This window comes from Pinus tabuliformis, chromosome 5_2, assembly GCF_031772625.1.
Source record: "Pinus tabuliformis cultivar Carrire ecotype Pingquan chromosome 5_2, CPIR1, whole genome shotgun sequence".
Lineage (NCBI taxonomy): Eukaryota > Viridiplantae > Streptophyta > Pinopsida > Pinales > Pinaceae > Pinus > Pinus tabuliformis.
In genome coordinates, this window is record NC_142306.1 from 818,094,139 (window position 1) to 818,119,894 (window position 25,756).

General features: G+C 38.3%; 1 protein-coding gene across 1 annotated transcript in view; it reads left to right on the top strand.

Annotated features, from left to right (window-relative positions):
* Positions 1-25,215, top strand: part of LOC149161815 (putative E3 ubiquitin-protein ligase BAH1-like) — a 43,789-nt gene extending 18,574 nt beyond the window's left edge. Inside the window, exons 4-5 of the mRNA XM_089435009.1 lie at positions 24,924-24,995; positions 25,123-25,215. Of these exons, the coding sequence (XP_089291135.1) occupies positions 24,924-24,995; positions 25,123-25,215 (165 nt within the window). The remainder of the gene's footprint in view (positions 1-24,923; positions 24,996-25,122) is intronic.
* The last annotated feature ends 541 nt before the right edge of the window (positions 25,216-25,756 follow it).

A 25,756-nucleotide genomic window follows, 5' to 3' on the forward strand; every position in this document is an offset into this window, starting at 1 on the left:
GAACAAAATTTTGAAAAATACAAGACAACTCAGGAGGAGGTAAAGGAGTTAAAAACTAGGTTGAAATGGAATATGTCCCTAATTGATGTTATACAGATCATTTAGGATGATACCATCTAACAAGTATGAGCTACATAAAAAGATTTCTAGGCTGTTGCAAAAGAAAGGGATTGTCACTAAGGCTTTGGTTGCATGCAAGAAATAAACTAAAAACGAAGCACAAAGAGCTAGAAAATTTATCAAATTCTTAAATGAAAAATATCCAATAGACTTGAAGGCAATGCACATTGTTGACAGGGCTATGGTAATTCTAGAGATAAATAAGGTTATTGAAAAGAAACAACTGCATTTTCAGGATGAGAATAAACTAGAGGTAATGAGTAGTTCTATAACCCCTTTGAATCCAAGTTTGATTAGAGGCAGAGAGTTAGATTACCAGCCTATTGGGGTATGTATGGAAGTTTATTTTCCTAGGAAGCTTATGCGCAACAGTTGATAGAATCAAAGTTTATATTTGACACCTCTTTGTAGGAGAAGATAGTGGTATTGAAAAGCAAGACAATAGTTAACTTCTTACAAAGGGATTTCCAATTATTTTGGTTAATGAAAACTTTGTTTTAATCCACTCCAGACTACACCAAGCTATCAAAGTTATAGGTGGATTTTCATAGAATGTCTCAACGCCAAACTCCAAATAATTTTTTTTGGGACATATGCAAAACACTCCTTCAGCAATCTATAGTCGAGCCTGAAGACCCAAGTGTTAAGCCCCAAGGGCCAAGTTCCTTTGCCCATGCGAATGCTTAAGAATGTGGCCTTTAATTTTGTTATGATGTATCTATTATAGTTAAGAGATAGTTAGAACAATTGGATAATAGTACAACTGGCCAAACAGACAGTTATACCTTTGACATGTGTTTGCAACTATGATATTTATCTAAGAAACCTTAATCATGTACTCCATGGTTTCTGCATCTCATTTTCTTTCATTTCATGTTCTCTATTGAAGATCTAATGCATAGGATTTTGTTTAGCCCTGTGTTTTAAATCTCAAATTCCTTAATGTTCTTCTACCTATACTACCATGTCAATTTTAAGGATGTAATCACAAATAAGTAGGCTAATTGAACTTATTTGTTAATTTTCCAAAGAACTAGCTCACATTACATCTAGAGGTTCTTCTCTGGGAAAAGATATCGTCCAAATGTATAAATCTCGGTTTAATTTTGAGCAGAGTGTGCAAATATTTCAAGGAATTATATGGATGTCCTAGGAACTAACTTTTTCAGCCCAAAGGTTGTCTCTAGGAGCTACAACATATTACATGGTCTTGCATCTCTCCTTTGGCCTAGGGTTTTTGGCAAAGGACTTGATAAAGCCATGATTGGATAATGATTTATAAGGACTTGATCATAGTGAAAGGTTGGTAATTTATAAGGGTGCTATCACTAAGGGGAGCACAAAATAACTAAAGATACACCTAAATAAACAGCTCAATACAAGAAATCCAAATCGACAAATTAACATAACAATACCCAACTAAGTTATTCAAAGTCAACTAATGATGCCTTATTCTCCATCAAGATAACAAAATTGGACCACTTTTTGTCTTGTATCATATCAAATTCCAATTGTGATGGATAATGGCCATATTGTTTCTCGTGTCAAAATATGGCATATAGACAAGTTAAAGTAATTAATATCTAATCATTTAATTTTTGTACAAAATTAAAAAAATATATAATTTCAGATATTAAGTATACTTATAAATTTACATGCTAAGGCTTCTAAACCTATTTGGCCACTATGATGTGTGACCCAATATTTGGCAAGCCTGGCCTTTGAATCCTTGTCTTGAAACATACACTAATTCAATTTACTTATGCACTAGTAAAATATACAAATCATTTAATGGATTTGAAATAATCTTGTGACCAAATTTAAATACCTGTGTGCTCTCCTCGTCGGTCTTCCTCTATGCATTTGTTTTCTCATATGCTTTCACAATCTCTTTCCATACTTTCACTCTTACATCAATTGGCCTTCTTTTTTCCCTTAGCTCGAGAGGAATTTGTTTTATCTTTTTTTTTTGGTTGCAACGGAATCTCATACAATTTTGAGTCATTTATTTTTTACTTGCTTTACTCACCAACCTGTCCCAAATTCAGTGTGGATGTCATGGATGGTTTCCTTTTGAAGGTGCATGGGTATCTTCGATAATGGAAAATGTAGATGCTTTCTGAATCTTTGAAGGCATGATTCCTTCAACCTATGATTGAACACTTTCCCAGCATCTATCATTCTGATTTTCCCAAAGGCAGCATCATATTCTACCTTAGTTTTGTATGTACCAATGCAAGATGCATAAGTAACTATACTGGTGGTGGAATAAATTTGTATCCCAGGAATGGGTGGGACATTGGATGTCTCTATTCCATGCTCCACATTCTTAGATGTTATTGTGATTTGTCAGGCCAAGAGGTAACTCCTCAAATCAAATCATATTATTCATTCAGGTTGTTCATTATTATATGCAAGAGGGAGTGACTATTCAGTTCATCTCCCGATGACTCTCCATTTTCTCTATTATTTATTTACACTAATTACAGTTCTTCACCCAATCCCTATGATTAGGTGTGAACATTCCCCCCCCTTAATCTGAAGGGATGTTGGTGAGTCCAAGCATCGTTCTAAATCTTTCAACCTTTTCTCTTCCAAGGGCTCTGGTGAAGATGTCTGCAATTTTCTCATTAGTGGAGCAATGGCGAAGACGTATTGTTTTGGCCTCAACATGATGTCAAATTAGATGATATTTTGTATTGATGTGCTTTGTTCGATCATGGAACTTTGGGTTCTTGGCCAACTTTTGTTATGAAACCAGCTCACAAAAAGATAGAAAAGATAGATCAACGCCTTAGAATTTAGCCTCTTCAAGGGGGAAACCTCCTTTACATTACACAAATGAATGATTCTTTGATGATTCAAATGACAAAACCTCCTTTCTATATATAGGAGTCTAAAGAGTCACAATATAACCCAGTTGACCTAACAATAATAATATAAAGCCACAAAAATAACAATAGAGGGATTCTATGGGGCACAGTAATAACAATATGGGGACAAATAGGGGAACAAAAATATTAATAAGGGATACAACTACAATAGTAATGGGGTAATCACTAGTATTATAGGGACCTAACATGCCCCTCTCCTTCAAAAAAGTGTTATCCTCAACGCTTGAGTAGTTCTGGATGCTTCTGTAAAAAATTCTTATCCTCCCATGTGGAATCTTCAGCGGATAAGTTCTTCCACTTGATGAGATACTCTGAAATTGATCGATTTCGTAGTTGTCAAGTTCTTGTTTCTGTGACTGCTTCTGGTTCCAATATAATTTTTCCTTCCTCGTCAAGTTTTGGCAATATTGCTTGAACTGGGAGCTTGTCGCCTATAACCTTCTTTAAACATGAAACATGAAAAACTGGGTGCACTCAAGAAGCTACAGGAAGCTCCAATTTGTATGCCATAGTACCAATATTTTGCAATACCTTGTATGAACCATAATTCTTTGGTGATAATTTATTATCCTTCTTAGCTTGCTTGAGGGACATTTGTTTATATGGTTGTAGTCGTAGGAATACCCAATCACCTACATCAAAACTTCTTTCGCTGCGATGTTGGTCTGCCTGTTGTTTCATTCTATTCTGTGCCAACACGAGGTTATCCTTTACGAGTTGGAGGACTTGTTGTTGATGTTCGAAGTGATGTTCCACTGCTTGAACCTTAGAATTTTCTCGTAAATATGATGTGATGGATGGTGGCTAATATCCATAAAGTTCCATAAATGGGGTCATTTTTGTTGCTGTATGGAAGGAAGTGTTATACCACCATTCAGCCAGAGGCAACCATTTGACCCATTGTGTCTGTTTATCAGATACAAAGCAACGAAGATATCCTTCCAAACATTTGTTTACTATCTTAGTTTTCCCATCAGATTGAGGATGATAAGATAAGCTGTGAGCTAACTGAGTACCAAGATGAGAAAATAATTCTGTCAAAAAATTTCCAGTAAAAATGGGATCTCTGTCACTTACAATAATCTTTTGGTTTCCATGTAGCTTTTGAATTATTTCCATAAATGCAGTAGACACTGTACTGGCTTTAAATGGATGTGATAATGCACAAAAGTGTTCATACTTGGTAAGTCTGTCAACTACCACCATGATGACACTCTTTCCCTCAGACTTGGGTAAACCTATGATAAAATCCATTGAAACCTCTTCCCAACGTTGGCTTGGAATGGATAAAGGTTGTAATAGATCCAGGGTCTTAATTGTTTCAACTTTATTTTGTTGGCAAACCAAACATTCTGCCACAAACTTTTGAATATCCGATTTAAGGCCATCCTAGAAAAATTCCTTCTTAACCCTGTGGTAAGTTTTTAAAAATCCTGAGTGCCCTCCTAAGGGATAAGTGTGCAATTCCATAAGAATATTTTGTTTGAGTTGGGAATTATTACAGAGGTATAAGCGATCTTTGTACCATAACGAATCATTTTTCCAGCTAAATGTATCAGGTGTATTGGAATCTTGTTGTAACTTTCGAATAAGTGCCCACACTTCTTCATCATTCTTCCATTCTTCCCTTGCTTCGTTTATCCAATTTGGTTGGATAATAGAAATGGCGCACAATAATGCTTCCACATCCTTATCCTTTCTTGAGAGTGCATCTGCCACCACATTTTGCTTCCCTTTTTTGTAGATGATTTCAAAGTCATAACCCGACATCCTTGTGACCCACTTTTGTTGCTCTTCAGAGGATAATCTTTGTTCTAAAAAGTATTTAAGGCTATCATGATCCGTTTTTACCTTGAAGTGTCTTCCCATTAGGTACGGTCACCATTTCTTAAGTGCATGTAGTATTGCCAACATTTCCTTCTCATAAATAGCTTTTTGTAAAAACTTTCCCTTGATTGGATGACTTTCAAAAGTAATGGGTCTTTCATCTTGCATTAAAATAGCACCAAATCCATTTCCTGAAGCATTACATTCCACAATAAAGGTTTTTTTGAATTCCGGTGTAGCTAAGACCGGTGCTTAGCACATTGCCTCTTTAAGATGTTCGAAGTCCTTGGGGACAAATAGGGGCACAACAATATTAATAAGGGATAAAACTACAATAGTAATGGGGTAATCACTAGTATTATAGGGACCTAACAACTTTATTGCCGAGGTATTGTCAATCATGAGTGGAGTCGATTGTATTTGTTTTACCTGCAAATCTTCAAGAATTTTCCTGAGCCACACAATTTCTTTTGTTGCCTCAGATGCTGCCACATATTCTGCCTCTGTTGTGGAATCTGTGGGAACTAATTGTTTACATGATCTCCTAGAGACAGCTCCTGATCCAAGACTCATAGCATAACCTGAAGTAGATACCCCAATTTCTTTATCTCCATCGAACTCCGAATCAAAGTATCCAATCAAGCTGAAGTTGCCCACCTGTGTATACTTGATTCCAAAGTCTTGAGTTCCCTTCAAGTATTTTAGAACTCTTTTTGTAGTAGACCAATGCCTCTCACAAGGCTTTTGCATAAACCTGGAGAGGATTCCAACATCAAACGAAATGTCTGGTCTGGTAGTAGTTAAGTAGTTGAGACTTCTTACAAACTGTCTATATTTTGTTGCATCCTCAAATTCTTTTCCTTCAATGGATGTAATCTTTAAATTTTGTTCCATTGGAGTAGTTAGAGGATTGCATTCAATCATGCCAAACCTGTTCAACAGATCTCCAATGTATTTATTTTGAGAAAGGAATATGGACCTTGGACATTGAGTTACTTCAATACCAAGATAGTAATGAACATAGCCCAAATTGGTCATTTCAAAACCTTTCCTCAATTCCTTCCTTATGGATGCAATGTAGCTCTCATTGTTCCCAGTCATCAAAAGATCATCGACATACACCACAAGATATACAACTATTTTACTAACCTTCTTTACAAACAAAGTTGCATCATCAAGATCATAATGTTTGAAATTGAGTTTCAGAAGATGCTCAATTAGTTTTTCATACCAGGCTCGCAGTGCTTGTTTGAGGCCATACAAGTATTTCACAAGTTTGCATACTTTATGTTCATGTCCTTTCATAGCAAATCCTTTAGTCTAGGACATAAAAACATTCTCTTTTAGATCTCCATTCAAGAAAGCAATTTTTACATCCATTCGATGAACTTTCCAACCGTTCTGAGCTACTATGGCAAAAAGTGTCTGGATGGTAGCCTATTTTGCTATGGGGGGGAAATCCTCCTCATAATTGACCCCTTCCTTCTGTGCAAAACCTTTTGCCACAAGCCTGACTTTGTGCTTGTTAAGTGAGCCATCAGCTTTATACTTGTTCTTGTAGACCCACTTGCAGCTAATTGGTTTGGTTCCCAATGGAGGATCAACCAGCTTCCAAGTGCCATTCTTTATCAGGGAATCATACTCCTTTTGCATCGCTTCTTTCCATTCATCATGAGAAGCAGATTCTTTGAAGGAAGTTAGTTCAAAATCTGTAGACAAATTCAATTCACAATCATAAGAAACATCCATATCAACAGGTGAATCAGAGTCATCTACATCAACTCCATTTTGTCGGTTTGAATTTCTAGTTCCTATCTTTCCAACCTCATCAGGATGAACACTTTCAAGTGTCTTTGTCATCCACTTTGGGGGACCTTTCTCAAATGGTCTAGGCTGCTCTGTTGATTGAGTTGGGCCTGAATCAAGATTGATTCTCCCAATTCTGTCAATCACATCACTCAAAGTATCATCCATTGTTGGAGTTTCATGCGGGGGAGAGAGTGCTTCAGAAGAAGATTCCACAAGTTGATCTAGTATAGGAATCCCCCCTTCAATATGTGGAATTTGATTATCAAATTCTTGAAATGATTTTGCATTTGCAAATCTATCCAAGTGATCAAGTTGCTGCTCAACAACATTGTCAGTTTTGGATGATTCAAGAAAGATTACATCTCTAGATTCAACAAACTTTTTATTGACTTCATCATAGAGACAGTATGCTTTGGAGGTGTTTGAATACCCCAGGAAGATACACTTACGAATTCTTGCACCAAGTTTGTTTCTATGTACCTTTGGTATCAAGGCATAACATGTGGAACCAAAGACCCTGAGACTCTTTATCGAAGGAATGTGCACATACCACATCTCATAAGGAGTCTTGTTTCTAATAGCATTAGATGGAAATCTATTCTTTACATTTACAACACATAGAACTGCATCAGCCCAAAACATCAATTTTACATTTTTGAAAAACATCATGGAGCGTACCATATTTAAGATTGTCCTATTCATTATTTCAGCTACTCCATTCTGTTGGGGATTATAAGGCATAGTTGTTTGTTGTTTGTGTTGGAAATAATACTGAGAGGGGGGGTGAATCAGTATTATCAAATTCTTTTCAATATTCCCTCTAGATTTATAATTTAATTTTTTCTTCAGATGTTGACCATTAATTTGAATGTCAGTACCATATAACAATGAACAGGAACAAGAAAAACAGACAGTCACACCAAAGAACACCAGATATAAGGTGGAAAACCAATGTGGGTGAAAACCACCTACTGCAATGTGTCTCTATCTTCTTTCAATTAGAAACTTCTTTTACAATGATTCTGTACTGGTGCAGTCCTTTACCAGTACGCAAGCTGCAACCTGTAGAGAGCTACAACCCTCTCTTGTTTTCCAGTCTCTCCTGGAAGGGAGCTACAACCCCCTTAGCTCTTGTACTAGCTGAGCTACTAGTACGTAGGTGCTAACCTACTTATTTTCTTCCAAGGACCACGTTTCATTAATTTTCAGATTGGATCCATGAACATCAAATAATCATCAAGTACATGTGAATCAACCAATCTCCTTTCACAATCAACTAATGAATCAACCAATAGCCTCTCAGAATGCAGTAACCAGACAAGCAATACTAGTAATCTAAACCCAGAATTCTGCAGCAATAGATAAAAGGCAGCCAACAATTATTTCAAGAAAAGTCCGCAACTTCACTAATATAAACCTGTGAATATCCACACTTCTGCTGCGTCCAACCTGCGCAGCTCCGCACCTGATCTGTCTACTCGACAGCGTACCACCACACCTGATCCACCTCCTGGACTGCGCACCTCCGCACCTTCGTCTTCTACTGGACTGCAAACCTTCGCACCTGCGTCTTCTACTAGACTGCGGACCTCCACACCTGCACCTTCTACTAGGCTGCGGACCTCCGCACCTGCGCCTTCTACTGAGCTGCGAGCCTCCGCACCTATGCCTTCTACTACTCTGCGGACCTCCACACCTGCACCGTATCTCGCCTGCAGACCTCCGGATATAAACACTTAATCAGTCCTCAATTGTACCCCAGACTTTATCCACAGATCTGATCATGCACCAAAGAGATCACGACCCCTCAATTGATCAGTCTTCTTATGCTTAGGTTTAATTCTATTTCATCAACCGATTACAAGTATTTCAGATCTAGTTCATCTTAAGATATTCAACATTCACAAGTGTCTAGCCAAATGATCTCCTTTCCTTTTTTATAGGCAAGCCCTTACACAAACCATGGATCAAAACCATAGAAAGCCAATACAAGGGACCCAAAACCGGGGTTCAGTATTTTAGATGCTATACCACAGACCAAAACCATAGGATCAAACACGTCGGACTAAATACCAAGGATCAAACATAAAAATTCCCACGTGCGCGCGCTTTTTTGCATTGGAGTGAGTGAAATTGACGACTGCACCTTTTGTTCGGAAAACCTGCGGGTATGCCTGCACTTCTTGTTCGGGAAACCTGCGGGTCCGCTGCTTTTGTTAGGCTCACCTGCGGGTATCTCATTTTCTATTATTTTGAGAGCCTGAATAGAGATTTTCCACTTGAGTGTGTTGCCATCAAGGACAACACCTGTGCCATAGCACCAAACCTGAGTCATAATGTCAACAATCTCCCCCTTTGGACTTGATGGCAACCCCAAGATCCTCAAAGTCATTCTCCCCCTTTGTCATCAAGGAAAAAGGGTTATGCTCCCCTGGAGAACATGCTAAAGACTCTGTTCTGCTGTGCTAATCGTGCTCCCCCTGACTGTAGGCCAGATCTGCAAAAGAAATTTTCTTCAAAAAGAACCATAAACCACCATACACCAAATGACCTTCCTATCACCAAAATATTCTATACATACATTCATCACCCAACCAAGTGGGGATCATCCTCCCAACCAAGTGGGGTTACATCAGAAATTTACATATGACAACCAAGTACATTACATCATTCATCCCGGACATAGGCCGTTACATGACCTTGACAAAAGAAATATAAGACATAGAGACAAAACATTAGCAGCAATATTCAGATCAGCATCCATGTACTCCTTCTATACATGCTCCTCCAAGATCTTCTACAATAATGCCAACAATGCATTATTAGAAGAATATATGCTCCCCCTGAACCTGTGCCATTTGGTCTTCAACCAATCCATAAACCAGTGAATGTACGCGTATACCCCATATGAAACTCGCGTACAACCAACAATCTCTAAAACAGACAAGATTCAACAGCAAGATGATGCATCAACTACCCCTAGCTTTTGCCTGAGGTATTCAAAGGTCTCCCTGGGCAGCGGTTTGGTGAGTATATCAGCAACTTGTTCCTTAGAGGGAACATACTCCAACTTGACCTTTTTTTCAAGCACTTGTTCCCGAAGAAAATGATACTTGATTGGTATGTGCTTGGTCTTTGAATGCATGACAGGATTCTTTGAAATACTGATTGCACTTGTATTATCACAGAAGATGGAGATAGGTGGAGTACAAGTGATTTGCATGTCTTGCAATGTTTGCATCATCCAAAGGAGTTGTGTGCAGCAAGATGCAGCAGCTACATATTCTACTTCAGCTGTAGATAATGCAATAGAGCTTTGTTTCTTGCTAAACCAAGATACTAATCTAGGACCCATGAAGAATGCACCACCACTAGTGCTTTTCCTATCATCCACGCTTCCGGCCCAATCTGCATCTGTATAAGCATGAAGTGTGAGATCTGTATCTCTAGGATACCATAAGCCATAGTTTTGAGTTCCTTGAAGGTACTTGAAGATTCTCTTACCTACCTGAAGATGAGTTTCCTTTGGATTTGCCCGAAATCTTCCAACAATTCCCACTGCATGCATGATGTCTGGTCGGGTATCTGTCAAATAAAGTAGACTTCCAATCATGGATCTATAGGTTGGTTGATGTACTACTGCCGACTCATCATTCGCGCAGAGGCTACATCCTGTCACCATAGGGGTACATACTGGTTTCAAATCCTCCATCCCATATTTCTTCAATATCTGCTTGAGATACTTGGTTTGTGATAAAAAAATACTGTCTTTGTTTTGTTGGACTTGCAAACCAAGGAAATATGTGAGCTCACCAAGCATGGACATTTCAAATTCCTTTTGCATCACCAAGGCAAACTTTTGACTCATGTCTTCTTCATTGCTACCAAAGATGATATCATCTACATACACAACAAGTATTAGCAACTTTTCATTATCAACCCTTGTATATAAATTGTTGTCAGTTGATCCTTTTATAAAACCTTGTTGATGAAGATATTTATCCAACCAATAATGCCATGCCCTAGGAACCTGTTTAAGACCATAGAGAGCCTTTTTGAGCTTGCATACAAGATTTGGATCATTTCCAAGGATGAACCCATCTGGTTGTTCAATGTATACTTCTTCATTCAAGTCTCCATTCAGAAAGGCAGATTTTACGTCCATATGAAATACTTTGAACTTTTGAAAGCTAGAGAGAGCAAGAAACATTTTTATAGCCTCAAGTCTAGCAACTGGTGCAAAGGTTTCTTCAAAGTCTATGCCATCTTGTTGCACATATCCTTTACAAACAAGTCTTGCCTTGTTTCTAACCACATCTCCATTTTCATTTAGTTTATTTTTGAAAATCCACTTTGTCCCTATGACATTCTTATTTTTTGGTCTAGGAACCAATTCCCAAGTGTTATTCCTTTCAATCTGTTCAAGTTCTTCATCCATTGCCTTGACCCAGCATTCATCTTTGCATGCCTCCCTTACATTTTGTGGTTCAGTGGAGGAAAGTAATGCCAAATAGCTTGAAGCTTCTGCAATTGTTCTTCTTGTTTGTATGCCTGCCTCCTTTTGCCCCAAAATTTGAGATTCTGGATGATTCTTTTGAACATACTTGGATGGAGTCTTTTCTTCTATCCTTATCTGTTCCTCAGGTGCCTCATGCTTTCTTCTTCATCATGAATCTGATTTGATGTTGATGGATAGTCCTCATCATCTTCGAAGTCTTCAGATCTTACCTGCCTGGGAGTGTTTTCTTTTTCATCCACCACTACATCAATGTCGTCGACAATTCTTCCAAGCCTTTTATTGTAACATTTGTATGCTGTGCTGTGAGGAGAATAACCAAGGAGAATGCCTTCATCTGCTCCAGTTGCAAACTTGCCAAGATTTTCATCATTAATTTTAATATAGCATTTTCTTCCAAAAATTTTGAAATGTTTTTACCGAAGGAGTCTCACCATACCAAAGCTCATGAGGGGTTTGAGTGTTGTTCACCCGAATATTTGTCTTGTTGAGAATAACAACTACAGCAAATGCGGCTTCACCCTAGAAGGTTGCGGGAGTTCCAGACTCATCAAGCATAGCACGAGCCATTTGTTGAATCGTTCTGTTCATCCTTTCCACCACTCCATTTTGCTGAGGAGTCCTAGCTGTAGAGAATTCCCTTCTTATTCCATGTTTTTCACAAAAGTCAAAAAATTCATTCAAGGTAAACTCCCCACCTCTATCAGACCTGAGACATTTGATTTTGTGATCTGATTCATTCTCCACCAAGGCTTTGAATGATTTGAACTTTTCAAAGGCTTCGTCTTTGTGCTTCATAAGTCCTATCTAACACATCCTGGAAAAGTTGTCAATGAATAATATGAAATATTCTTCTCCTCGAGGTGACCTTTTCCTAGATGGGCCACATACATTAGTATGGACAAGTTCAAGTGGCCTGCTAGCTGATCCTTCCTTCTCAGGGAAGTTAGTTCTAGTTCGCTTACCAAACTGACATGATTTGCAAATTGTATTGTCTGGAATTCTGATGTCTAGAAGACCACGAACTGCTTGGTATTTACATGCTTTCCTTATCTGTGAGAAGCTAAGATGCCCCAATCTTCTGAGCCATAACCAGTGTTCATCGTTCTTGCTTAGATAGCATTGATGTTGTCCTTCTTTGAATATGTATAAATTATTTGGAGTCCTTATGCCTTTGATCACTGTTTTTCCTGTATCAAGATCACGAACACTACATCCATTTGATCGAAATATTACCTCCGTTCCTTGATCACACATCTGACTAAAACTCAACAAATTATGCTTTAACCCATCAACATACATAACATTTCCAGCTTTGACCTTTTCTTTCAACTGAACAGAACCTTTACCTTTTATGAGTGCAGGGGTGTCATTTCCAAAAGAGACCTTCTTCTCCTTCTCTAAGGCACTATATGACTGGAGCTTTTCCTTATCACCCGTCATGTGTTTCGAACAGCCACTGTCAATGTACAATTGATTTTCTTGCCCTTCCTCATATAAAGCTATACCACATCTCTCTGGTTGTGGTTCCTTCATTCTCCATGTTTTGACACTTGAGGCTTGCTCCTTCTGAGTTGGCTGCCGAAACCTGCTCCTGCATTCAGAATCTTCATGACCGAAGTTGTTACAAATAGAGAATTCTATTTCATTTTCAAGAGCAGAAAAGTTATTGTAGGTTCTTTTCACGATCCCAGTCATGATCCTTTGTTTTTGAGCTTATCTATTCATGATTGTCTTATAGGCAACAAATTGAGCTGCTTTGTGGCCAAAGTTATGACAAGAGAAACATTGGCCATTGAAGAAACTCCTGTGATTATCAAATCTACCAGCCAAATGATTGTAGTTTCTATTGACATCCATTCTTGAGGCGAATTGAGAAAGTTTTACCAGAGGCTGGTTGTAGCTTCTGTTTGTCCTTAAAGTAGATTGCCCCCGATTTACTTGATAGTCTTTGTTCATTCTTCAGGTAAATTGTCCCTGATTTACTTGATGATTTCTATTAGGCCTTTGCTCGCTCCTCCTTGCTGCATCAAGAAAACTTTTGGAGGTGAATGCTTGAGATGATTCTTCATTATATCCCAGAACTGTCTTGATTAGTGGAGAACGCTGCACATTGATAATCTCATCCAGAGTTTCAAATCCTTTAACAAATTTAATATTAAGAGCTTTTGTTTTCTCAATCTCTTTTCTAAGACCAACAATTTCACATTCTAACTTTTCATGAAGTTTTTCTTTTTCAGCCAGTTGGAATTGCAGAGTATCAATAATCATATTTTTCTCTTCTAAACAAATTTTGAGTTTAGAAATCCCTTCATACAAACCTTCTTCATCTATAGAATCCATGAAATCATCATCTTCAAAAGCCATTAAGAGTCTATAATTGTTACCTTGTTCATCTTCGTCACTATTTGAAAGTCCATCACTGTCTTCATGAGTGTAATAACTTTTCTTATTTACACTCTGTTTCTTGTTCCATCTGACAAGTTCCTTACCTTTATCAAGCTTATCTTTATGAGGACACTTTGCAGCATAGTGACCGACTCTTCCACAAGCAAAGCATTTGAAAGGTAACTTACCTTTGAATCTTCCAGCACCTCGTTGAAGGTTCTTGAAAAAATTTGTTTCTTCGTCTTCTTCTGATAGATGTCCTGACTCATAGTAATCTCCTTTGCCTAAAGCCTTGAATGCAGCTTCTCTTCTATCTGATGGTCCTCCTTTCCTCATTTCGTAAGCGGTCAGAATTCCGTGTAGCTGTGACATAGTGAGGTTTCGTAGATTCTCTTTTTCTTCTATTGCAGAAACTTTAGATTCAAATTTAGGGGACAAGGATCTTAGAACCTTTTCAACCACAATAGCCTCTTTTACTTCTTCACCCAAGTTTTTCATAGAATTAACAATCTCATCTACACGAAGGAAACAATTAGCCACACTTTCATCATTGTGCATTCTGAGACTTTCATACTGAATTCTGAGGGTTTGAAGTTTTGCTCGTTTTACCTGTTCATCTCCTTCATAGCTCAGAACAATCTTGTCCCATATTTCTTTTGCAGATTTATACTGCATAACCTTGACGAATTCTGATTGAGATAGTCATCCTAATAGAGTACTGACAACCTATGCATTTGTTTCATATTTCTTCTTACCATCCGGATTCGTAGGTGTTGCTGACGGAAAAGTGTACCCTGTATCTATGATATCCCAGACTTCTGTACCAAGAGATTGAAGATAGGCAATGACTCTTACCTTCCAATATACAAAGTTTGTCCCATAAAAAATCGGTGGCCTGATCGATGCTTCTTTCTCGTAGTTGCTCATGATGATAGATCTTCCTTCAAGTGATCAAGCTTCTTCTGAAGGACCTGCTCTGATACCAATTGTTGGAATAATATTGAGAGGGGGGGTGAATCAGTATTATCAAATTCTTTTCAATATTCCCTCTAGATTTATAATTTAATTTATTCTTCAGATGTTGACCATTAATTTGAATGTCAGTACCATATAATAATGAACAGGAACAAGAAAAACAGATAGTCACACCAAAGAACACCAGATATAAGGTGGAAACCCAATGTGGGTGAAAACCACCTGCTGCAATGTGTCTCTATCTTCTTTCAATTAGAAACTTCTTTTACAATGATTCTGTACTGGTGCAGTCCTTTACCAGTACGCAGGCTGCAACCTGCAGAGAGCTACAACCCTCTATCGTTTTCCAGTCTCTCTTGGAAGGGAGCTACAACCCCCATAGCTCTTGTACTAGCTGAGCTACTAGTACGTAGGTGCTGAATTACTTCTTTTTTTCCAAGGACCACGTTTCATTAATTTTCAGACTAGATGCATGAACATCAAATAATCATCAACTACATGTGAATCAACCAATCTCCTTTCACAATCAACTAATGAATCAACCAATAGCCTCTCAGAATGCAGTAACCAGACAAGCAATACCAGTAATCTAAACCCAGAATTCTGCAGCAATAGACAAAAGGTAGCCAACAATTATTTCAAGAAAAGTCCGCAACTTCACTAATATAAACCTGTGAATATCTGCACTTTTGTTGTGTCTAGCCTATGCAGCTCCGCACCTGATCTGTCTACTCAACAGCGTACCTCCGCACCTGATCTCCCTCCTAGACTGCGCACCTCCGCACCTTTGTCTTCTACTGGACTGCGAACCTCCACACCTACGTCTTCTACTGGATTGTGGACCTCCACACCTATGCCTTCTACTGGGCTGCAGACCTCCGCACCTGCGCCTTCTACTGAGCTGCGAACCTCTGCACCTGCGCCTTCTACTGGGCTGCAGACCTCCGCACCTGCACCATTTCTCGCATGTGGACCTCCAGATATAAACACTTAATCAGTCCTCAATTGTACCCCAGACTGTCAGATCCACAAATCTGATCATGCGCCAAAGAGATCACAACCCCTTAATTGATCAGTCTTCTTATGCTCAGGTTTAATTCTATTTCATCAATCGATTACAAGTATTTCAGATCTGGTTCATCTTAAGATATTCAACATTCACAAGTGTCTAGCCAAATGATCTCCTTTCCTTTTTTATAGGCAAGCCCTTACACAAACCATGGATCAAAACCATAGAAAGCCAATACAAGGGACCCAAAACCTGGGTTCAATATTTTAGATGCTATACCCGGACCAAAACCATAGGATCAAACACGTTGGACTAAATACCAAGGATCAAACATAAAAATTCCCACGTGTGCGTGCTTTTCTGCATTGGAGTGAGTGAATTTGACGACCTCACCTTTTGTTCGGAGAACCTGCGGGTATGCCCACACTTCTTGTTCAAGAAACCTGCGGGTCCGCAGTTTTTGTTAGGCTCACCTGTGGGTATCTCATTTTCTATTATTTTGAGAGCCTAAACAGAGATTTTCCACTTGAGTGTGTTGCCATCAAGGACAACACCTATGCCATAGTGCCAAACCTGAGTCATAATGCCAACAGTTTGATCCCATGTTGGCGAAGATAGTTTTCAAATTCATTTGAAGTGTATTCTTTCCCATTATTAGTGCGAATAGAGCCAATATGAGATTGTGCATCATTTTCAATCCATGTATGAAATTTCTTGAATGTTTGAAAAGCATTAGATTTGTTCTTCAATAAATAAACCCAACAAATTTTGGTGTAGTCATCAATAAATGTTATCATATATTTATTTCCATTTGCAGAAGGAACAGGCATTGGACCACATAAATCTGAATGAATGAGTTCAATTTTTCTATGTGCTCTGGAATGTGAATCATGAAAAGACTGTTTGCTATGCTTTCCTAGAATGCAAGCATCACATTGCTTAAGTTTCCTAGGAATTGTAGGCAAACCAGTAACACCATTTTTCTTCAACAAGCGGAGGCTGTCATAGTTCAAGTGTCCAAATCTAGCATGCCATAATAAACTTGATGGAAATGTACCTTCTTCATAATGAGAATTGTATGAAAGATTTTGTGCACTAGCAGAGGTACCCTGCAGCCTGAGAAGCCTTTCTTCTTCTATCCCTATCATGACAAGTGAGTGGTCTGATGCTTTTCTCACCTCAAGCTTGCCATCAAACATATGAATGGAGTGTCCTTGTTGGTGGATGTGTACCAAGGACAACAAATTTCTCCTCAAATGTGGGAGATATAGAACATGATGCAGAAGAAAGTCTAGAAGACCAGCCAGTTTAAGCCTGATTGTGCCAAGCCCTGATGGCTTGAGTTTTGATTTGTCTGCAAAGTATACTTCTCCATCAACATTGTCAGTAAATTCTTCAAAGAAAATCTCTTCTGAAAGTCATGTGGCAAGTTGCTCCTGAATCAAGCAACCAATCATTTTTCCAAGAAGCAAGTGAAGCATTAAATAAGACTTCATTTACTCCAATATTACAGTGTTCCACAACATAGTGAGAGGATTCAGGTGCTTTACCTTTCTCTTTTTCACTAGTTTTACCTTTGGGTTGGTTTCTTTCCTGATCAATTCTGTCCCAAGGCAACTTGCATGTGGATTTATCATGTGATCCATCTCTTTTGCAGCGTATGTAGTGCAAATCTGACTTTTCTCCTTGAGAGTGTCTGCCCCCTCTACCTCTGAAATTTCTTCCTCTTCCTCTTCGACCACCTCTTCCTCTGGAATAATCTTGAGCAAGATTCTTTTCTCTATGAGCAAGGCACACAGCCTCTTTAGAAGACTCAGGAGTTGTCTTCTTCCAAAAATCTTTATCTCTTTCAGCAAATATTTTCACGAGTCAAAGGTAATATCTTTGAGGTTTCCATTTGTTTGCAATGACTCAGGATAATTTGAGTAAGTGGGATAAAGTTCCTTGAGAAAAGCTATCAGAGGAATATCCAATTCAACATTAGTGACTTTGATATCATGCATTATAGATTTTACTTCTGATGCAAGAGCAAGAGGATCATTATTTTTTAATTCAAGGGTGAAGAGTTTAATCATGAGTTGAACAACTTCAAGTGCAGAGTGTGAGTCATAGAGTTCCTTCAGTTTTTGTAAGGCTTCGAAAGCATTTGAAAATGGTGAAATATGGCGACTCACCTCTTCATTTACTGATGCTGCAATCAATGCATAAGCCTTGATGTTCTCATTTTCCCAAATGGCATATTCCTTGTCTGAGGTAGGCTGTTCTGGAGTATTTTGCTCGATCAAGGAGTTGGTGGGGAATTAATCGATTCCCTTTGACACAGTTGCTTTGATTGGTCCATTTCAGTGCCTTTAGTGTGGTCTTCAATGTATTTGGAACGCATGGACAATACCTTCTAGTTTTTTCACTGTTTCTACCCCCAATATAGAAGCCATTGCCTCTTTTAGTTTCTCACTGTCATGTCCTTATATGTGTACAATAAAAAAATTATTTAGAATTTAGAAAAAAGTAAATAAAAATAAACCCTAATTTATTCTTTATAATTTTGAAACTAAAAACTAAAAAATACAATTCAAACAAGCAATGGAAACATGTACAAATATATAAATTGAGTATGAAATACCTCATTCTTGCAAGAATCATATCCCTTTTCTCATTTTCCTCTACTATTGCTTGACATTTTTTGGCATCCTAGGGCAAAATTTTTTCCTCCAGACTGTGGAAAATCCCTTCTCTTTGCTCCCTACATTTTGCTCCCTTCCCTCTAACTGTTTTAAACAACAGTAGTGAAAAATGGATGGACAGGGGTTTGATTTTTGTCTCTGGTAGGGGGTGAATGAGATGCACAAAACAATTTTGTGACTGTTAGAGTTTCAATGACAACCACAAGTCAACTTTTTTTTACTAAAATCCATAACAAAGGAGGAGAGGTCTGCCAATATCTCTACCCACCATCAATAAAGATCCAATTGATTAGTTATTTTCTTTCATAGCCTCAACACATTGCTCCAACTATGGTCTGCTCCAACTCTGCACAAAACTTCAAAGCTCCCTCAATTTGCAATTGGTGAGTATGAGAATGGAAATATGGTGAATGTATTACATTGTTTTGGTTGATTATTCGGGATACACAATAGGTTTATCCATTTCCTAGGCGAATAATAGATTGGTGGGTTTTTTTAGTGATTTGGTTGAATATTCGACAATAATTTGTGCGCTATGTCGGATTTAACGTTGACCATTGGCTAAAAAGTGTAGTCAGTTTGGGGCGCAAAACAGGGCAAAAATTGCGCCTAAATTATTGATTATAATATTGCAATTTTTTGCCTTTATCTAATTTGTATTCATTGTCATGTTTGCACTTTGAAATATCGATGTGGGAAGTTTCCATGTTATCAAGGGTTTGAATTAAGTTTTAAAATCTCTCTCTCTCTCTCTCTCTCTCTCTCTCTCTCTCTCTATATATATATATATATATATATATATATATATATATATATATAATAAATAATAATAATTAATTAGTCCATTAGTTTTCATAATCCTCATCTAAAATTTATAAGAGTTGTGTCATGTCACCATATTAAGAGTATAAATTAACAAAAAGGGTATATATTGAAAATAGGGGCATTTTAGTTAGAAAGGTGTAGTTAAAACCAGTTGAGCTTAAATCGATTGTGTGTTTAGCGAATTGGATGGAGCAACAACAGACTCCATAGATGTTATGTGACTAGTGTTATTGTTTTGTATTACAATATCTAGAGGAGGCCATTGAAAGAGGACGTGCATGATGTAGACCTATTAAATAAACAAGAAGAAAGTGGGTGGCCATAGACATATATGAAATATGTAGATATGATAAAGGTAAGAAGACAAAGAAACCTCAACCAAAGGAGGATGGTGTTTATGAATTCACAAATGCTACAACATAGACGAGATAAAGTTATATAAACTATGTTGTTACTTTTTTCAAATCCAAAACATGATATCAATATGTCAAATATATGAGTAAAGTGAGGTTTTGCATGTTAGAAAATTATATATTACGGAGCAATGGAACACATAAAATATTGCAGAAATATAAACACAGAAAACACACAAAACAAAAGAGACACAGATATACGTGGTTCACCCAGTTTCGGCTACGTCCACCTCGAACAGCCAGTCCTTCCTTTCTATTATCCAGCAAAATGAAGAAACACAACCTACAACAAATCCGCTGTAATATCCTCTGTTTTCTCTCACAGTCTCACCTCTCTGTTTCTCGCTCACAAAATACACATCTATCACACAGCCTCAAATACAATACCCTCATAAAAAGAGAGGGGTTGCCTTCTAGGGCAAAAAACCCTAAACTAAACATAAGTTCTACCGTCAGATCATCCGCCTAATGAACGGCCTAGATTGACTAGAAATTACTATACTTTTACAAGGCAATTTTACAGCTATTTTTAGCTTCGGGGGCGCTGCCCCCGAAACCCCCCACTAGGGGGGGCTCCCAAAGGTCGCAGCCGCCCCCCCCTAGACCCCCCCCTGCAGCGAATATTTTACGAGCGGATTTGCCGCCCCCATTTCGAACTGGGGTCCTATGTGGCGATACCTTTGAATATAGAAGATAATCAGGCTCCACACCCAACAATCTCCCACTTGGAGACTGATTGTAGCAACTCCACCGCTGCTCCATTTGCTGGACAATGACTCCTCTTTGGACCTGGCTGTTTCTCATCTTCATCGTCATCCTTGAAGGCCAACTGAATCTGAGCATATTCTCAGTTTCTCCCTGGTTACAACTTTTGTTAGCATATCTGCAGGATTCTGGCTAGTGTGTATCTTTTCCAACTTCAACTCTCCATCTTCCAACACTGATCGTATGAAATGGTACTTGAGCTGTATGTGTTTAGTCCTGGAATGAAAGGCTGAGTTCTTTGCAAGATGAATGGCACTTTGACTATCACTGTATAACGTGCCCAGATCATGCTCCTTACCCAATTCACCCATAAACCTTTGTAACCAAATCATTTCTTTACTAGCCTCTGTAGCAGCAAGATACTCTGCTTCTGTTGTTGAAAGTGCAACAACACTTTGGATTTTTGAAACCCAACTGATAGTTGTTCCTCCAACAGTAAATACATATCTTGTAGTGCTCCTCCTGTTATCTCTGTCACCTGCCATATCTGCATCAACATATCCTTGTAGGGAGATGTTTGAACCACCAAAGCATAATGCTTGATTTGTGGTACCTTTCAAATATCTGAGAATCCATTTCACTGCCATCCAATGTTCCTTTCCTGGATTGTTCATGTACCTGCTTACAACTCCCACTGCATGTGCAATATCAGGCCTTGTGCAGACCATTGCATACATTAAACTTCCAACTGCTGATGCATATGGAACTTTAGACATATAATCCATGTCTTCTTGGGTCTTTGGGCACATTTCCTTGCTAAGTTTGAAATGGCTAGCAAAAGGTGTACTAACTGGTTTTGCATTGTGTATGTTAAATCTTTTCAACACCTTTTTTATGTACTCATTCTGAGACAATGTTAATTTACGATTTTTCCTGTCTCTAGTTATTCTCATACCAAGGATTTGTTTTGCAGCTCCCAAATCCTTCATTGCAAATGAATTTGCCAATTTTCTTTTGAGCACATTTATTTCCTGCATGTTAGATCCTGCAACAAGCATGTCATCTACATACAATAACAATATAATATAGCTGCCATCATTTTGCTTTTTCAAATAAACACAATGATCAGAGTGACATCTAGTATAACCTTGTTCAGACATAAACTTGTCAAATTTTAGATACCACTGCCTTGGAGCCTGTTTTAAGCCATACAAGCTCTTCTTCAACTGGCACACTAGTTTCTCCTTCCCTTTCACCTCATATCCTTGTGGCTGCTGCATATATATCTCTTCCTCCAAATCCCCATGGAGAGGCTATCTTTACATCTAACTGCTCAAGATGCAAATATTCAGCTGCTACAAGACTTAAAATGGTTCTGATTGAAGTCATTTTAACAACAGGAGAAAATATTTCATCAAAATCAATACCTTTCTTCTGTGCAAACCCCTTCACCACAAGTCTAGCTTTATACCTCTGTTTTCCTCCATCTTCTTCCTTCAGCCTGTAAACCCATTTATTCTTTAATGTAGTTTTTCCTATAGGCAACCTGACTAAATCCCAAGTCTGGTTATGCATTAAGGAGTCCATCTCTTCTTCCATGGCTACCTCCCACTTCTTCCTGCTTTCAACCTGTATCGCTTCTTCATAACATTCGGGTTCACCGGAATTAGTCAACAATAAATAATATAATGAAGGAGAGTATCGTTCAGGGGGTCTACTTATCCTGGTAGATCTTCTAACACCACTTTCAGGTGTTTGGGGTGCCTGTTGTTGTTGTGGTTGTTGATTATTATTATTTTCAGGCACCTTTCCTTTTTCATTGATTTCATCAAGAACTGCGTATTCCTTGTTTTCCTTTTCCTGTTTCTTTTCCTGCAACTGATTCTTATACAAGACCTTTTCATTGAATATTACATCTCTGCTCCTAATGATTTTGTGATTTTCGTAATCATATAAGCGATAACCAAAATCATTAACACCATATCCAATAAAGGTACATTTCTTTGACTTTGCCTCAAGCTTTGTTCTATTTTCTTTATCAATATGGACAAAGGCCTCACAACCAAAAGGCTTTAAAATAGAGTAGTTTACCTTTTTACCTGTCCATGCTTCCTCTGGAACACCACCATCCAAGGAACTTGAAGGCCCTCTGTTTATTAGATAAACAACAGTATCTACAGCGTCTGCCCAAAACTGTAAAGGCAATCCTACATGCAATCTCATGCACCTTGCACGCTCCATGATTGTTCTATTCATCCTTTCTGACACACCATTTTCTTGTGGTGTTCTTGGAACTGTCTTCTCTCTGCGAATTCCATGCTTTGAACAGTACGTATCAAACTCTTTGCTACAATATTCACCTCCATTATCTGATCTAAGACACTTCAATTTCTTTCCTATCTCAATCTCAACCAAAGCTTTCCATTTCTTGAAAGTATCAAATACATCAGATTTATTCTTAATACAATAAATCCAAGTTTTTCTAGTTGAATCATCAATAAAAGTAACATAATAATGAGAGCCACCGAGAGATGATACCTGAGCAGGTCCCCATACATCTGTATGCACAAGCTCTAATTTTTCATTCTTCTTTTCTTTCCCAACTCTGAGAAATCTGACTCTCTTCTGTTTTCCATAAATGCAATTCTCACAGAAGTCCAAATCAACATTCTTCAAACCCGGCAACAAATTCCTTGAGTGAAGAATCTTCATCCCCTTTTCACTCATGTGTCCGAGCCTATGATGCCATAATGCTGCATCTGCTCCTTTGGAAGTTAAAGCATTAATAGAGTTAGAAATACCATTGCATAAATACAATGTGCCAACCTTTTTGCCTTTTGCTATTACTAGGGCTCCTTTGGTGACCTTCCAAGCTTTATCTGTGAAAGTTTTCACACAACCTTCACCGCCTAACTGCCCTGTTGAAATTAGATTTTTCTTTAGATCTAGAACATGCCTTACCTCCTTTAATAGCCATTGGTTTCCATTCTACTGTTTTACAAGAACCTTACCCATTCCAACGATTTTACAGGGTTTATCATAACCCAGATGAACTTGTCCAAAATCTCCTTGAACATAGTCATGAAAGTATTTCTTATCAGGTGTGGCATGGAATGAAGCCCCTGAATCTACCACCCAGGAATCAGTAATATTTTCGAAAGAAAGAATCAAAGCATCTTGTAACACCTCACCTGTCACATTTGCTTCATGATTGTTTTCTTGCTGTGCATCTCCTTCTTTTCCCTTCCGAGATATACAGTCTTTCTTTAGGTGTCCTTTCTTTCCACATTTCCAGCACACTATCCCCGATCTGGACATGGATCTGCCTTTCCTTGATTTACTGTGATATCCTGAGCTCTTTCCTCTTTCCATTTTTCTTCCTCTAGACTCTGCACTCAAAGCATTTCCTGATGTCTCACCGGAGCTTTTCCATCGCATTTCCTCACTAAGGATAGCACCGACAACATCATCAAACTTTAAAGTACTAGATCCAAAAACAGAGTTACTAATGGCCATTACCAAACCATTCCAACTTTCTGGTAATGAGCACAAGAATAACAGAGCTCTAACTTCATCATCAAAGTTTACCCCTACAGAACTTAACTGACTTGTAACTGTATTAAAATCATTTAAATGGTTTGCAACAGATCCACCTTCCGTCATATTCATATTAAATAACCGTTTCATAAGAATTACCTTGTTTGAGGCCGAAAGTTTTTCATATAGTTTCGAAAACGTCTGCATCAAACCCTCTGTCGTGCTTTCCTTCGAAATGTTGAAGGCGACTGATGCAGCAAGGCACAACCGTATTGTTCCGAGTGCCTTTCTATCGAGAAGGTTCCATTCTTCATCTTTCATACCCATCGGCATTTTTGTTTTTCCGCCCAATGGTAGGTATAGATCTTTCTGATACAGATAATCTTCCATCTGCATCTTCCACAGCGAGAAGTTTTGGCCATTAAATTTCTTGACCCTAAACTTACCATCTTCCGCCATTTCTCCCACTCGAACCAGGAACCCTTCTTTCCTGCGAGTTTATCAGCCAAATAGACCTTCGGCTCTGATACCAGTTGTTAGAAAATTATATATTACAGAGCAATGGAACACATAAAATATTGCAGAAATATAAACACAGAAAATGCACAAAACAAGAGAGACATAGATATACGTGGTTCACCCAGTTTGGGCTACGTCCACCCCGAACAGCCAGTCCTTCCTTTCTATTATCCAGCAAAATGAAGAGACACAACCTACAGCAAATCCGCTGTAATATCCTCTGTTTCCTCTCACAGTCTCACCTCTCTGATTCTCGCTCACAAAATACACATCTATCACACAGCCTCAAATACAATACCCTCATAAAAAGAGAGGGGTTGCCTTCTAGGGTAAAAAACCCTAAACTAAACATAAGTTCTACCGTCAGATCATTCGCCTAATGAATGGCCCAGATTGACTAGAAATTACTATACTTTTACAAGGCAATTTTACAGCTGTTTTTAGCTTCGGGGGTGCTGCCCCCGAAACCCCCCACCAGGGGGGGGGCTCCCAAAGGTCGCAGCCGCCCCCCCTGGACCCCCCCTGCAGCGAATATTTTACGGCCGGCTTTGCCGCCCCCATTTCGAACTGGGGTCCTATGTGGCGATACCTTTGAATATAGAAGATAATCAGGCTCCACACCCAACAATGCATTGGATAACATATTGGTTGAAGTGATATAATTGGTGTACTAAACATCATTGGCTATGTTATGTATTATAGCGGCAAGATGACACCATGGAACCAAATCGTATCATATCAAATAAGAACACAACGAATGTCGCAGGACATCAAGTAATCAAATTTTGACTTAACTTAGGAAGAATTTTGTGATACGTCCATCCTTTTTCATAATATTAATAGAATTTATAGTGTATTATCCAATCATGAAACAAATTAATGCATGTTGTCAACATTTCAGATGGAGATTGGAACAAGTGCACAGCTTAAGCGTTCAACTAGCAAAAGAAGAAAAACATATCTACGTGGGCGTGGACCTAAAACTGTTAAATAATGAAGATCATAGTGGGTGGAAGAGGATATGACAATGGATCCTCCAGACACAGCAAATAATTTCACTGTAGAAGAGTTTGGTCAAGACTATAGTACATGGGATGGGATTTGTTAAGCAATATTTGATTAGATTTCTTTGAAATTGATACATTTATGATTTATCCATTTTTTGCCAAACATTAAATAATGGTTGTGTTTATCGGTAGGTATAAGATGATGATGAATGAAGGACTAATAATTATACCCAAGCTTATCCAACTGGGCTATTAATATTTGGACGAGATGATCCAAACCATCCTTTAAACCATACCAGGGCGAAAAGAGCATATTTAAAGAGAACTCTACCAACTGAGAAATTTGAACAGCTTATGAGATTAGCATACATTGATGACATGCTACCTAGCCTTAGTGTTGATGATAATGATAGTGAAAATGTAGTGCATGAAGAAGGATTGAATAAAATTATTACATGTTTCTTTGGGGATGGAAAATATGATGACAATAATGATCACATGGTTAACAATAACAATGACAACAAGGGT